Below are 16,715 nucleotides of genomic sequence, written 5' to 3'. Positions count from 1 at the left end.
ACTGGCGATATAAACATGGATCCCTTACCCGATAAATGTTATTTAATTGTGACACTATCAATTCTGAATCAAGATAAACTACCAACGAGTCGATTTCGTGAGAAATTGCCTTGGATAGTAAATTAATGATGGCAGTATACTCAGCCATATTATTTGAAGCGGGACCAATGCATACTCCCCTTGATACCATCAACTGACCAGTTGGATAGTAGAGTACCCAAGCTGCGGAAGTGAGGTTCCGAGTGTGCCGACTAGCACCATCGGCGAATCAGTAATAGATCAAGTCATCCATCAACACCTGCCACAGCAGACCAAAAAGTGTTGATATCAAGAACTCTTGATGAGATATGTACAAATATACACAATGTACAAAGAAGCCATTACCTAGCTGCTACTTAAGCAAAGTACTTCTTGAGGTAGAGCCTGTTTCGGGGCTCTGCCAACTTGTTTCCCTCAAAATCAATTAACTCATATGACCCTTTTTCTAAAACTCATTTAATTATGAAAGGACCGTACCACATAGGCTTAAAATTTCCTACCCCCAAGGTGTCCTTATCTTGGTCGTAGACCAAGACAAGGTCCCCTTCAGTAAAGACTCGAGGACGGACAGCTTTATCATACTACGTTTTAAACCTTTTCTTATGAGCCTCATTCATTGTGGCCGCATCTCGACGCTGCTCATCGAGATGTTCCAAATGAATGAGGCGCTCTTCGAGACTAGAAGTCTCTGGAAGGAGCTCAACAGCTAACTTAAAAGATGGAATTTCACATTCGATAGGAAATATATATTCCATCCCATAAACTAACTGAAAAGGTGTAAAACCAGTAGTAGTCTTCACGGAGGTTCGGTATGCCCAAAGAGCCGGATACAACATAAGATGCCAATTGGACCGATTTTTGTCAATTGTCCGTTGCAGGATCGTCTTAAGAGTTTTGTTGACTACCTCGACCTGTCCATTGGCCTGAGGATAATAAGGAGACGAATGTTCCTGCCGGAAACCCAATTTAAGAGCCAATTCAGACATTAGTTGATTCTGGAAATGACTGCCATGGTCAGTGACAATCTCTCTCGGGATACCGAACCTTGAGATAATCTGATTAAAAAGGAACAATGCTGCCATTTCACTATCATTTTTATAAGTGGGCATGGCCTTGGCCCACTTCGTAAAGTAGTCTACAGCCATGATAATGTACCTGTGATTCACCGCTGAAGGTGGATTACAAGTTGTAAAATCAATACCCCACTTAGTAAAAGGACCGACAGTGACAACGAGAAAAAGAGGAGCTGGATGTGTGCGCATCTTCCGAGTATAAATTTGACATGAGTGACAACGTTTGACTGCTTCAACACAATCTTTGAAGAGTGAAGGCCAAAAATAACCGGCACACAAGATATGCTGGGCTGTAGCAAGCCCCAATAGATGACCACCACAAGCTCCACTGTGGCAGTCATTGAGCACTGACTCTACTTCCTCTAAGGTTAAACAGTGCCGAAGGATTGAATCAACCCCTCGACGATATAATGTATCACCAATGATAACATAATTTTTGGCCAAGTGACGTAATTTCCGACGTTCATCCTTAGAGAAAGTAGAGGGAAACTCCGAAGTCTGGAGATAGACAATGATATCTCCATACCAAGGGTCGAGTGAAGAGATGAGGAATAAATGCTCGTCGGGAAAACTTTCCTCATAAATAGTATCTTCTCCACAAGGCAGCTCTGAAATTAGCTCGGTGAAAACCATGGATTTCTTAGACTTGGTAGACAAGAACTCGAGATCAAATTCTTGTAAAATGACTATCCATCGATTATATTTGCCCCCAATCACTCGCCTACTGAGGACAAATTGAAATGGATTGACCACCGCTAAGACAAAAGTTTTGTGTAGCAAGATGTAATGACGGAGCCGCTGGATAGCATGGACAGCTGCCAAAGCCAATTTCTCAACCGGAGAATAGGGAAGTTCATGACCTATCAAGCCTCGGCTCAAACAATAAATCACATGCTTCGTGAGAGCATCGTCTTCCTAAACGAGAACCATACCAATGGTTGATTCTGCTGCAGTGAGATATAAAAGGAAGTCCCTACCATAATCCGGTGGACTCAAAAGCAGGGCAGAGACTAATTCCCACACGAATGGAACTCCTTTGCGTAGCAAATGCATAAACCCTTTAGTGATCTCGGCATAATTCACTATAAACCATCTTAGGAATAGCCTTCCCTTGAAGACTTTGAAGTTGCCGAATTGATGACGGGGGAGGCAACTGAATTATTGCCTCAACCTTGAAGGGATCAACCTAAATCCCTTCATTTGACATGATGAACCCTAATAACCGACCGGACGTAACCACGAAAATGCACTTGTTGGGATTCAACTGGATTTTATAAAAACGACATCGCTCAAAAACCAATCAAAGATGACTAGGGTGATCAGTTCTCTTTCGAGAACGAGCAGCGAGATCGTCCAAGTATGCTTCGATGATATGTTTAATGTCGTGGAAAGCATATGACATAGCCCGCTGGAAGGTCGCTCCAACATTTTTAAGACCAAAAGGAATCTTTCTGTATGCAAAGGTACCCCAGGGACATATAAAAGTTGTCTTATGTTGATCTTCAGGACGGATAGAGATCTGATTATAATCGGAAAAGCCATCCATGAAGGAAAAAATCTCATTACCCGCACACTCAGCAATAATCTGATCAATAAATGGTGTGGGGTAATTATCTTTGGGACAAGCTTTATTTAGGTCTCGAAAGTTGATGCATACTCGGATTGTTCCTTGCTTTTTATCCACAGGGACTGGATTAGAAACCCAATCGGTAAGAGGAACAGGGTATATGAAACCCGCCTTGAGCAACTTATCTACTTCAGCGTTAATGGCTGCTACTTTCCTAGGATTAACTGGCCGAAGCCTTTGACGAACCAGTTTGGCGTTTTCATACGTCTTGATCTCATGTTGAACTATAGATGGATCAATGCCAGGAATTTCTTCATAAGACCAAGCGAATACATCTCGAAATTCCTTGAAAAGGTTAGTGTAAACTTGAATTTCTTCAGGGGAACATTCGATTCCGATGAAGATATTCTCGATCACGTTAGGGTCCCTAGAGATGTTTATGGATATCGTTTTTGAAATCACTGGCATATTACCTTCGGCACGAAAGTGTGCTGGAGCCAAAGGATTTGATATCGTACAAACATCACTAGTAAAGAGCTCGGAGAACCTAGACTCTACCTCCTGCAATGGAGGAAGAAAATATGAATGATGGTTTACTAATAAAAAGTGCGATAAGCTAGCGATACCATTAGCAAGATAATAATCAGAAGAAAGAAAAAGGACAACAAAGAATGAAAGATAAAATTTTGTATTATCAAACTAGTTTCGACCTTTAGGGTATCACTTTCGATGAATAAGATGCTTCTATAAAGGAAGAGTCATTCATATATCAATGTTGATTCCATGCATCCTATTCAGTATAACACTAGCATAACCGACGGTTCAATGCTCACTAACAACTATTGAAACCAAATAATGTAGAACTAAACCAGCTAAGCAGAAAGTTGTAATTTTTTTTTAATGAAAACAAAGACTTTAAGAAGTAAAGGTATTTTGTTTAAAAAAAATTGTTCAGGACACAGATAAGTAAAAAAAGTGCAGCTAAAGATCCCTGATCAGTCTACAAGTAGATTTCCCAACCTATGAGTTCACAGCGTAAGTGGTTTATCAAGAAATGGTTGACTAACGCTATGTACTAGAGGCTATAGAGAGTTAGTTTCAGCACTAATGCTCTGTTTGTGAGGGTACAGTGCTTTATAGAGCACTATTTCTCTGGTAACCTACATTAGTGAGGAAAAACACTCAAAAAACTGGGCTGTGGGGATCAGATCTAGGGCTAAGCACTGAGAGAAGAGTGTTATATGGTCCTGAGTGGTCGAAAAGGGAATGAAGAAGTACAGGAAGGCCTGGAAGAAAGAGAGATCTAGGAACTTTCTGGGAAAAATTGGGAACTAAGTGTAGTCCCCAACAGAGTTGCCAATTATGTTATAGGGATTAATGCACAGGTTTTTGGTGATGTAGAAAACCCTCAAGGATCTTCCTGGGATCTTCGACAGAGAGTCAGATTAGCTGCAGCTGTCACAAATATACATGCATATCTATGTTTAACAAACGAATATCAAAGCAAGAAGGAATTATTACCTCAAGTCTTAGGGTGGTGTTGCCAGAGAGCGTAATGTAGCTAGGTGGAAGACCCCCGAGCTGGCTCCAGATGAAAACCTGCACATAGCAAAGACAAGCATAATATCACAACATAAAACCTTGATAAACAAATGCATGAACATATAAAAGATATCTAGTTGCATATAACTAAGCCACTCATGCTAGAAGATATTAGATCAGCATATAAACAAGTTATACTACCAACATCACAGAGTGGACAACACAACTACAGTTCTATATTGATGTAGAAAGAGTGATTACAACCATCAGTTGCATTAGCCTTCCCTTACCCCTCCAGCTCCTCTCTCTCTCTCCCTTCTTAACCTCTTCTGATGCCTTAGTCTAAGACTCTGCTTGACAGTCAAATATGCAATCCTTTCAAATGTTTCGACCTCTTTCACAATGGCCCAAGCCTTCCATATATAGCATGTAGGGTTAGGGTCGCCAAGTCCCTCATGAGTTCTATTAGGGGAAAGAAGTGTTGTTTCCATGATTTAGTGCTCTTTCCCATTTGCATACTCCATTAGGAATTAGTAATTCCCCCAAACAGGTCGAGTTCTGATGTTTCCCTGCTTTTATGAGCTGACATAGGAGAGAATCTAGGGATATTTTCTCAGTCAATTCGCTCCTTTGACCCATAGAAACTGATGTAGGTTCACTAACGTTGTTCCCGAGGTAGCAAGTAGAGTTACCCTAGGCACTAGCACACCCTTAAGCTTGTTGAGAAGCTTTATAAAATAGTTTGATAGTGTCTAGACAATGTTAGCTTGACAATTAGGCCTGTGAACTTGGTCAATCCTTCAATCATCATGTCTTTGTCCTCTGAGGTGATGAGGAGGTCATTTTCTTGTATAACATTAGGCACATGTATTCCAAAGAACCCAGAAAGAGTTTTGGAAATTCCACCCAGAAGTGATTTTATTAAAATAATTAATATTTTTAATGGGATTCCTAAGTCTAAACTTAGGAAAATTAAAATATTAATGGGTATTAACCTAATCAGGGGTGAAACTTCTAGAAAAGGACATAGATCAAGAAAAAATGATCTGAGCCTTTGATCATGATTTAATCTAGGTCGTTGGTTGTCCAACAAGAATATATAAGAAGGGGCTTGAGGGTCATTTGGAAAACACACTTAGAGATCAACAAAATTAATTTTCTGAAGTGAGAAGTTCTCAGGAGGAAAAATCGATTGAGGAGCTCTTTTGTAGCAGAGGGGAAAGGATATTTGGGTTGGAGGATCTTCTTCAAAACCCCAAATACTCATCAAAGAGGAATGGATACACCAGTGGAGGTAGTCCGCACCTAGGGAGGACTGACCCTGGGCCAGGAGGGCCCATGCAGTGCCTGACATAGTGCCAGAAGGGCCAGCGCAGAGGAAGATTTTTCTCCCTGCAGAAATCTGAAACTTGTCAGTGAGCAGCCGGATCAGCCGGGAAGGTTGATGTCAGAGTTCCAGGAGGCAAGTAGACCTAGTGTAGAGCTGACGTAGAGCCTCAGTGAGCTCCACGTAGACCCACACAGTCACTGTGCAGGGACATCACAGTTGTAGCAGGGGATAGTCAGTTCAGCTGCTGGATTAGTCAAGATTTTTCGGGTGAAGTAAGGTAATCTCACTAAGCTTTCTTCCAGTGTCTTTTCCTCTATAATTTGATTGCTTGGAGGGCATCCAGAGTTGTATTCAGAACTACTGCTTAATAACAATAAACCCTTAGAGCTGATGCACCAGTTTTCCCGCATTGGGTCTTTTCTGGGACTATTGTCCAAAAATAACTGTGTCCTATTTATTTCTATTTTCCTTGCTCAGTCTCTTGTTTCCACATATATTTAATTAAGTGAAGGCTATAGTGTATGTATTATGATATTTTCCATATGAAACAACAAGTAATTTGTTTAAAGGAATTTAACAAATAGGAGTAATATCATTAGTTGCCACAGTATGGATTCTGGTTGAGGAATTTTCACATGGTATCAGAGTTGTTGATGTGAAACAGGAAGAGAAAATCGAGCACTAAAGCAAGGGCCAACTTGCTGTAACAAGCAATAATTCGAATCCCCTAAGGGATTGTGTAGTTCTAGCCAGGAGGGCTATAATTTTGTGGGTGTCCCTATCTGAGTGAGCTGATAAAGAGGTAAGACTGCCAGATCAAGAATTTGTCGAGGCAGAGGGAGCTACACAGAGCCACACAGAGCAAGAGGGACACAATTTTCTACAAGCTGAGTGTTGGGCAAAAAATCCGTCGGGAGAAGGAAGCATATCGCCTAGTGAGGGCATACTTCCTCAATGATTTCTTGTTGAGGAAATCAATATTTCTCATTTGTTGAGTAGCAGAGGAGCAACATCTTACCAACTCCATTAGGGAGTGTGTAAGGCAGCCTAAAAGCTACACATTAGGGAGAAAGAGGGATTTGTTCAATAGTTTTTGGAGGATATGGAACCCAGTGGCTTTATGGATCATGACAGGTTGGACAAAGCTTTCAACTACATCATCTGGAAGGCTAGAATGTCTTTACTTCTATATGAGCATGACCTCAAGATGTATATTGATAATGTGGTAGCTAAACCTACAGATGCAAATCCACTAAAGAAGTACAAGGCTAAGATGTCAAAGGCCAAAAGGATGATCTCAGATGGATTCAAGGATCATGTGGTGTGCCAGTTTCTAGAAAAGGAATTGCTAAGGTGATGTGGGATGCCTTGGCCACATTGTATCAGGGATCTTCCAAGTAATGGAATATGTACTTAGAACAAAAGTTGAGGTCTACACAGATGCAAAAGCAAGAACGTGTGGATCCATTCCTCACGAAACTGAAGGAGACCTGTGATGAGTTGTCGGTTGCGGGGTAGACACCTCAGGATTCAGAGTTAGTGAGACTGGCTCTAAATTCTGTCTCAGATGAATGGAAAGTCTTTGTCTAGAGTATCTTGGGCAGAGCAACATTTCCAAATTGGGATGAGATGTGGGCAGCTTTGAAGCAAGAAGAGCTGAGGAAAGCCCTGCTCAAGGTAAAACTTGATGGAAGCAACAACAACAGTAGGTCGAAGCCTAAAGTAGGGGAGGAGGATAATGTAACCCTTGTATCGAAGGGAGAACAGGGACAACAGAGATGTAACAATGATGTCTCCAAGGTGAAGTGCTTCAGATGTGGCGAGATGGGCCACTATGCATCCCAGTATCCTTTGAAGAAAAAGGACAAGGATGAGAAGCATGATCCTAAGGTTGTAGCCGCAAAGATCGAACGGGAGGAGGAGTTCGCCCTGACAGTCGAAATACCTCTAGAAGGGAGGTGGGATGATATAGAATTGTAAATCGATAGAGCTACAGATGGGCAGGATCCTTGAGGAGCCCACCTCTTGGATCAACACCTTGCTACAGGAGCCCAAGATCAGTAGTAGCGGGATGGTTGTTACAGGGAAAAGTGTCTATGCAGAACTGCTAATCCCACTAAGGCGTGGTAGCTACCTTAGAAACAAACAAAGTAAAACTACTTTCGTTTTCCTTTATGAAAGATAGATGAGAGAAGAATAAAGGAGACCAACCTCTGTCTTGCGCTTGGTTCCTTGCTCGATTCCTCTCTCTTCTGATAGTCCTTTGCTACTTGCTTCCTTGTATACCCAGCTTTACAGAGTACCTGTAGAATCAAAGTAGCATAACACTATACGAGAACATGGATCTATTATCATAAACAATCTAGGATCAGATGTAAATTGACCATACAAATGCACAAAACATAGATTACACAAGAGTATGGAGGAAAACTTGAATAGCTTTATTGATAATCAAGAAAGAGCCAAGAGAGTTACAACCAGTTGTTCTGACCCAGCATCATCCTCTCAGCAAGTAAGCCCTTCTTCACCTCATGCAAAGCTTAGATCACCCAACACTATGATGTTGCCTCAAGAAACCAACAGAAATTCCTTACAAGATGCAAAATTCCAGCCTCTGGATCTCTGGGATGAGGGATCCATATATAGATATCTGTAAGGGAGATGAGTCAGCTTGTGATTTGATTAGTGTCTTCCCTCTGATAGTTCTTGCTTCCACTTGGAGATTGATGATCTCTTACTCATCCTTGGTCGAATTCAGAGAGGCAAGTGTCACAGGAGAAGTTTCTGGAAGATTCCATGCTTCTCCACCTCGCGGATTGACACTGCCATTTGTCTCTTCTCGCCCATCGCACCCCATAGAAGGGCTTTTTGAAATGAAACGCACCCACTGAGTGTACTTAGGTGAGATGCAACACACTTTGCCTATGGAGCAGGTGAAATGATCCTGTTTTGACCAGTTCTGAGTAGTTTTTCATGGAGAACTTCTGGGAGAAGCTGTAATCAGTTGACCTTGTTCCTTTAGGGTTTGGAACAACACTTTTAGGGACTTAGGAGCCCTTGGTTTATGGACATTTTATGCTTGGGGTTGCAATGCCCAAAAATGTCTATAACAGTTGCCCCCTAAAGCATGAGGTCCTTAATCTTTTTTGATGTCGGGTGAAATGCTTTATCATGAGGATCCGAAGTTCTTTCAAGCTGGGAGGAGACCTGTAATAAGATACAATACAATACATTATCTTCATAATATTTTCATGATCTAGCTAAGGCGGGCATTCCCATGCTCAGCTTTATAAATTCATTTTCATGTACATAGGACAGACAATCGTCTGAGTGTAGACTGATGATTCTGGTAGAGCGATCATCCCTTTGATTGGATGATTATCTGTGCAGCAATGATGTACATTTGATGTCTTTATTTTCCTAAATATATATCACAGCCCAGATGGATGAAACTAGATCCGAGGTCTTCAATCTCGTTCGATCTTCACTCAAAGTACAAGTCAATCCATGTGAGAGATGTTCTGGAGTCGAACATGGAAAGACATCACCTGATTACTAGCCAATGATGTAAGCTGTTAACAGGCGCGAGAGGAATCACCGATAATGATAATGACCCTCAAGGTACTGCAGTACAATTCACGTGGTGTGAATAAAGGAATTGGCGTCGAACACCACGCAAAATCTTTCGGTCGAAGGCCATTGATGTAAACCTGTCGCCGGAAGTGAGAAACTTGCCATTGAGGCATGCAAGCTTCAAAGTACTGAAATGGGTGTTCCTAGATCGACTTCTTGGATAATGAGCTGATGTCGACAAGAAGCGATCCATCAGAGGAGGGCCTTAATGAATCCCACATCAATGACACGGAACGAAGCAAATGATTTTAATGGAGGTGAAAATGGTCAGGTGATATAAGGTTCAGGGTGGCAGTCATGAAAGAATGGAGTGTAAATGTATTGCAGCGGGTGAGACACAGGCGAATTCTCTGAGTGACTTCTCTTGAACATATCGGCGACACTGACATGATGGATTGGTAGCATTAACCCCAAATGTGGATGGTGTGATGTGACCATGGTGATGTGACCGGTGAATGAAACAACCCAACCCGACTTGGATGCGGAGTGAAAGTGTCATGTTCAAGAGCGACTTGCTACCAACAGAGTTTCTTCAAGTTTTCTTCCCAATTTTTCCCCAGTCATTGCTGACCAGTACCTCTTTATTTTTGTCAAGCTTGAGGAGGATAACATATGCTTGTTCTATAATTTTCCCTTCGGGAAAACCCATCGCTATGTTTTAACGAGCCTAGCGATAGTGAAACTCGTTCTTGTCTGTTATGGACAAGTTTGTCACTATTAGGTTTTAACGAGTTTAACGACAAAGATAACTCGGTCCTTTTCAATTTTAGAGAGTCTGAAAAGGGACGTAAAGGAAACTCCAAAAATCCTTTTTCGTCATCTAATCCCTTAAGTCCGAAAAAGTATAAAACAATACAGAAGGGATGAATTTTTGATACTTTTAACGAGCCGAACAAAACAAGCACTCGATCTTTTTGTGTAATAATCCCTCAGGTCCAAAAAGATTAAAATCTAAAGGAGGGATAGCACTTCCGGTCCCTTTAACGAGCTGGAGAGGCCAATTGCTCGACAATCTTTTCATATTTTACGAGTCAGTTGAAAAGAGCTTAAAGGAGACTCGTCTTTGAGGAACGAGTGATAAATTCGGGTAGCAGTTGATTCCAGGTAAGGTTTGGAATTTTCCAATCACGGCAGTGTTACAAGGATGGCTAACAGGATAACTCTTCGCAGCTGTTCCTCAAAAGGGGTAAACAATCAAATGGAGGTGAATGATCGGCTAATACAAAGTGGAGGTGATGATGAGAACACGACCAAGGCTTTAAAGGCTGAAGTACTACATTCATGATGGTTATTTACCGGGAATTGGTTCATTTTTTATTGAGCTTAAACGCTGGGGGAAACATTTGCTCATTGCTTATGTTTATTTTTTAACGAGCATGAAGTCCGCGTTAAAACTGCTCGATTAATCCAGTCGTATAATAAGGATGTCTCATATATAAAAACGGCAATTTTTCAAATCTTTGCCCCACATCCTTTCTTTATGCAAGTTAGGAAACGACCAATCCTACGAGTTTAAAGGGTTAGAGGACCTACAAATTTAAAAAATAAATGGTCGCTCTTCACTTGCATGCCAAAAGGTTTGCATGCCCCCAGGTATAAAATAGAGTTTCAAGGTCACCCTTCAATCTACCGAAAAAACATTTGTTTTATCGGGAAAGGTTTACCTCTTTCAGGTTACCAAAGATTGTTTTATCTGCACCACAAACAAAACACTTCTTCGGCGATGCCTACCGAAATAGACAAAGGCGAGTGGCGTAGACGCCTCTACCCACATAACTTTGACAAGGGAATCTTATTCTAGTCTAACCCCCTTTTCCAATCATGGACGGGAGTGTCAGACTAGTCATATATCTCTCGTGGAAACCTATCCTATACCTGAAGTTTTCTTGTCGAAGCAGACCAGGGTGCATGCCCCCTGGGTTTCAGTCATGTCCCTCGAATTACTCGCGCTCATCAGGTGGACGGACTGGGGATTGATGAGACATTCCTTGCGTGAAAAGACCATTTAGGGATGGTATATGACTATTTTCCATGTGTGAACCGGGAAATGAAAGCTGGTCTACGAGCTTGACCACTCTTCCTTCGTGCGGAAAACACATTACTCTAAAGAGTGATGAGACAATGGCTCCCATGCAATAAATATAGTCTTGCCCAAGGAGTAGATTATAATCCAGGGGTCCTTGGACTACCATTATGTTCATTTGAACGGTTTTCCTTCTCAATGTTATGGGCACATTGGGAAGGATCCCTAACGGTCGACTGGTTCCTTTATCGAAGCCTGTTAGATTTCTCATCTCAGGCAAAAGCGATGGCGAACCAAGCGCTTTCCAAGCAGTCGAGGAAAGGATACTCACAGAAGCCCCTTCATCTATGATGGTACCAGCCAAAACCATTTTATATACTTGAGCAATGATTCAGAATGGTACACTAGCCGGTAAACGGGGTCTGCCTAGCTGATTCCAGTCGAAGGAAACAACTAGGTTGCTTGGAGGTGGGACCGAATAGACGGCCGGGTATGACTCTGACGAACTTCCTTCCTGTGGTAAAGGAATGGGTAAATTGCCCCCATGTTCATCGGAGTCTGTGTTTACGAAAAGAATTTGGACGGTGTCATCCTTGTTCTCTTTGGTGACTGTATCATCTGAAGATGGAACCTCTGAAGGCAAGACCGGGTCAACTGTCGCCTCGACCTTTTGACTTTCATCTGGTATGGGTTCAGATGGTTTATCTCCAATGATAGACACTTCGGCCGACCACCTGGGTGGGTCAGCCGGATTTTCAGCTAGTGACGGACTTGGCAAGAGTTTCTTATATCCAGGAGGAAGTCGTAACGGTGAAACCAGACGATCGTCCAAAACTCTTTTAGCCTCATCTAAGAAGGGACAATGGTGGATGGCGTGATCGCCTTCACACAGTTTACAAGGAAATTTGCACTTTCCTTTTTGTCCAGGGACTTCACTTTCACTAGTCGACGGTGTGTTTTCAACATGATCATCAGAGGTTGACGACACCGGGTTATGCAAACGAGGAGACCAGTCCCTTAAGATCCGAGGGATGCAAGGACAATCTCTATGATAGTGGTCTCCTTTGCAAATGACACATGGCGATTTAGGCCTGGTCGGTGCAGTGTGTGGATTTTCGCTAGACGACGCTTGGTTGCCCCTTTTCGCCTTTGGCTCCTTCTTCTTCTTCTCTTTCTTCTTCTTTTCCTTCTTCTTCTTTGGTACTTGATTTTTGGCTTTATCAGCCTCATCAAGCGAAGAGGAAGGAGGAGAGGAAGAATTGGACGAAGTAGAGGGTTGGGGGGTAACTCTGGAATTGTCTAGTTGCTGACTCGATTGTTCAGGAATTGTGGTGTTCCGAACGACGGAGGTTGAGAAAAGCCATACGGGCAAGCCGATTGTCAATCTTGGAAGCGACAATGTGGCCATATGGGGTGCACCAACATCTCCCCAAGAGGAGAAGGGACTAGGATTTCCACCAAGGGGAACTCCTTGGTTGGTGGACTCCATTCTCTCAACCTAAGAACAACGTAGGAAAGGTGATGATTATTCCGTTTAAAATCAATTTTGGACGCTTTGACACAACTTGTTTTTTCAATTTTAAAGAGTTGAGAAAAAACAAAAGATGACTCTAGTCGCCTTCGATTTTTAATGAGCCTGAAGTGACAAGTGCTCAAATGGACCTTTTCCATTAAGGAGTCTGAAAAGGAACGAAAGGGATTGCTCTAGAAATCTAGGCAGAGGGATTACCAAACCAATCACAAAACTGCAGAATACTTTTTACGGTACGGCAGTCAATCTTCCCGAATGCTGTGTTCAGTGCATTGCGATCGATAGGGTGGCAGACACGGCTTCCTATGGATAAAGGATTAAGCCTATTGTGGTCTCCCAAAATATACTCGACGGTACGTGGGAGCACAAGTCCGTACTGGCACTTATCGTCTCAAAGTGGAGGAATCACCCAACCAATAGTGAGAACAACAGTTACCAAGCTTTACGACGCCGGAATACGTCTCTAGCCTAGACTTCTAGATGTTGTGCGTTAGGTTCCAAAGCGTTGTTAGATTCATTAAATTTATTTTATAGTTGATCTTGCTTAGGAGATTTTCCTTTCAGTTTCACCGCGTGATGTAGATGTACAATTCCTAAAATGCAATCTAAGATGATAAATAGTCTTTTTATCTTCTTTGTGCAATGAAAATCCTAGCTACTAAGGAAAGAGAGACAGAATTCTTTCAACAAAGAGCAAAGATCACACACTATATGCACTGTCCTAAATCAAACCAATCAAACAGTCTAAATGCAAACGCACATGCATGTATTTTTTTTCAGCCTTCTTAATATGTGAATGATAAAAGAAAGCTAATGCGAAAATCTGAATTATTTTCAAAGCGACAATTACTAACAAGTTTCTTTTCAAAATCAAAATGGAGACAATGACAACACTTTGCGATTTGGAAATGAAAACTTGCTTTCGACACTAGGAAAACTACTAATTCAGATCAAATACAATAGTAACAGGGTAATCGACTATCAAGAGCAATCAGACTCTCTTCTATGACTGAAAATGACACTTGCGACACTTTCAAATCAAGAAACGACAGTACAATTACGTTACTTCTTTGCAAAGGAGAACTGAAAATGACTCAACAAATACACAAAAACATTTACAGTTCTTTGCACAATGGAGGCGGAATAACAGCAAGGAAAGGGGTTTCAAACAGAGGTGTACTGACTACAGGCAGCAAAATTCTTGAATAGATCTGAAAAGAGTGAACAGAAACCAAAATTTAGGAACAATGCCTAGTCTGATCAGCGCACCTGTAACACAGTGAATTTGAAATGCAGTGCACCTACTACACTCGGGAAGTGCGCTGAATTTGAGATTCACAGAACAGAGAGTGCGCTGGGCCAGGGACGAGACTTTGCTTGGGTTCCGGGTCACAGTTTGCAGTTCAGTTCAGGGATTTTGGCCGAGCAAGTGGTAATCAGTAAATCAACAACAGGGGTAGATCTAAGGAGGTTACTAGAGCCACCACAAGGGCAATTAGAGAGTTTGTAAATCAGTTGTTTAATTCATAAACAAAACCTAGAGATTGACTGAAGTGGCATTTATCTACTTTGCATTTGCATAGAAAATGCAGTTCGAAAGCTACCTGGCTCGACTTCAGGCTCCGTCTATAAGTTTATAAAGTAAACAAATGTAGATAGACAAACAACCTAGTCGCTCCCCAGTGGAGTCGCCATTTTGTTACAGGGAAAAGTGTCTATGCAGAACTGCTAATCCCACTAAGGCGTGGTAGCTACCTTAGAAACAAACAAAGTAAAACTACTTTCATTTTCCTTTATGAAAGATAGATGAGAGAAGAATAAAGGAGACCAACCTCTGTCTTGCGCTTGGTTCCTTGCTCGATTCCTCTCTCTTCTGATAGTCCTTTGCTACTTGCTTCCTTGTATACCCAGCTTTACAGAGTACCTGTAGAATCAAAGCAGCATAACACTATATGAGAACATGGATATATTATCATAAACAATCTAGGATCAGATGTAAATTGACCATACAAATGCACAAAACATAGATTACACAAGAGTATGGAGGAAAACTTGAATAGCTTTATTGATAATCAAGAAAGAGCCAAGAGAGTTACAACCAGTTGTTCTGACCCAGCATCATCCTCTCAGCAAGTAAGCCCTTCTTCACCTCATGCAAAGCTTAGATCACCCAACACTATGATGTTGCCTCAAGAAACCAACAACAATTCCTTACAAGATGCAAAATTCCAGCCTCTGGATCTCTGGGATGAGGGATCCATATATAGATATCTGTAAGGGAGATGAGTCAGCTTGTGATTTGATTAGTGTCTTCCCTCTAATAGTTCTTGCTTCCACTTGGAGATTGATGATCTCTTACTCATCCTTGGTCGAATTCAGAGAGGCAAGTGTCACAGGAGAAGTTTCTGGAAGATTCCATGCTTCTCCACCTCGCGGATTGACACTGCCATTTGTCTCTTCTCGCCCATGACACCCCATAGAAGGGCTTTTTGAAATGCAACGCACCCACTGAGTGTACTTAGGTGAGATGCAACGCACTTTGCCTATGGAGCAGGTGAAATGATCCTGTTTTGACCAGTTCTAAGTAGTTTTTCATGGAGAACTTTTGGGAGAAGCTGTAATCAGTTGACCTTGTTCCTTTAGGGTTTGGAACAACACTTTTAGGGACTTAGGAGCCCTTGGTTGATGGAAATTTTATGCTTGGGGTTGCAGTGCCCAAAAATGTCTATAACAATGGTGGAGTTTTTAGTTGGTGCCATGGAGTTTTGATTTGACAGATGCAGTAGTTAGTAGTGCCAAAATGTGAGTAGCATAGAGCAGAGAGGCAACAATAAGATGAGGCACAATGTAGAGCTTCAGAAACACTGGCTTTAGAAGACAACACGGGACTAGCAACAGTCAGGATTTCAGCACGAAGGTGTATCCATTGGATACATGTCTAGATTTGGGTGTTTTCAGTTGCTTCTCTCAGCAACTGAGTTGTAGTACAGATGCAGTGTTAGTAGTGGAAGTGCTAGCATCATAGCAGACGCAACATTTGAGAGGGAGTTGTAGTACATATGTAGCATTGGCAGTGGTAGTGCCAAAGGCAACAGTACAGTTGTAGGAACTAACGTAGTAGTTGGTGGACGGTACGTCATATATCAACAACGTAGAGGATGATGCTTCAAAGTTAGAGCAGTATGTAGTAGTAGTTTATTGCTTGAGCACATTCCTCACTAAGATGGAGTGTTGATTTAGGGTAGCATCAGATGTGCTATAAGACTTAAATTTTGCAGGAAGGCTTGGGCACATGTATTCCAAAGAACCCAGAAAGAGTTTTGGGAAATTCCAGCCAGAAGTGATTTTATTAAAATAATTAATATTTTTAATGGGGTTTCAAAGTCTAAACTTAGGAAAATTAAAATATTAATGGGTATTAATCTAATCAAGGGTGAAACTTCTAAAAAAATACATGGATCAAGCCAAAATGATCTAATCCTTTGATTATGATTTGATCTAGGCCGTTAGTTGTCCAATGAAAATATATAAGAAGGAGCTCGAGGGTCAATTGGAAAATACACTGAGAGATCAAGGAAATCAATTTTCTGAAGTGAGAAGTTCTTAGGAGGAAAAATCGATTGAGGAGATATTTTGCAGCAGAGGGGCAGGGATATTTGGGCCAGAGGATCTTCTCCAGAACCACGAATACTCAGCAGAGAGGTAGCGATATACCAGTGGAGGCAGTGCATACCCAGGGAGGACTAATGCTAACCCAAGAGGGCCCACACAGTGCTTGACGCAGTTCCATAAGGGCCAATGCAGAGGAAGAGTTGTCCTCCTGCAGAAATCTGAAACTTGTCGGGGAGCAGCCAAATCATCCGAGAAGGTTGATGTCAGAGATCTAGGAGGAAAGTAGACCCAACATAGAGCTAATGCAGAGCCTCAGAGAGCTCCACACAAGCTCACACAGTTACTACGAAGGGGCAGTGCAGTTG

The 16,715-nt window shown here is 41.8% G+C and overlaps 1 protein-coding gene across 1 annotated transcript in view; it reads right to left on the bottom strand.

Annotated features, from left to right (window-relative positions):
• Positions 1–268: 268 nt before the first annotated feature.
• Positions 269–16,715, bottom strand: part of LOC149219708 (pentatricopeptide repeat-containing protein CRR2, chloroplastic-like) — a 48,395-nt gene continuing 31,948 nt past the window's right edge. The window contains exons 4-5 of the mRNA XM_089386893.1: positions 4,201–4,278; positions 269–298 (exon numbers count right to left, since the gene is read on the bottom strand). Of these exons, the coding sequence (XP_089243019.1) occupies positions 269–298; positions 4,201–4,278 (108 nt within the window). The remainder of the gene's footprint in view (positions 299–4,200; positions 4,279–16,715) is intronic.

The sequence above is a fragment of the Pinus tabuliformis genome, chromosome Q, assembly GCF_031772625.1.
Source record: "Pinus tabuliformis cultivar Carrire ecotype Pingquan chromosome Q, CPIR1, whole genome shotgun sequence".
Taxonomy (NCBI): Eukaryota; Viridiplantae; Streptophyta; class Pinopsida; order Pinales; family Pinaceae; genus Pinus; species Pinus tabuliformis.
This window is presented reverse-complemented; position numbering and strand designations above follow the sequence as displayed.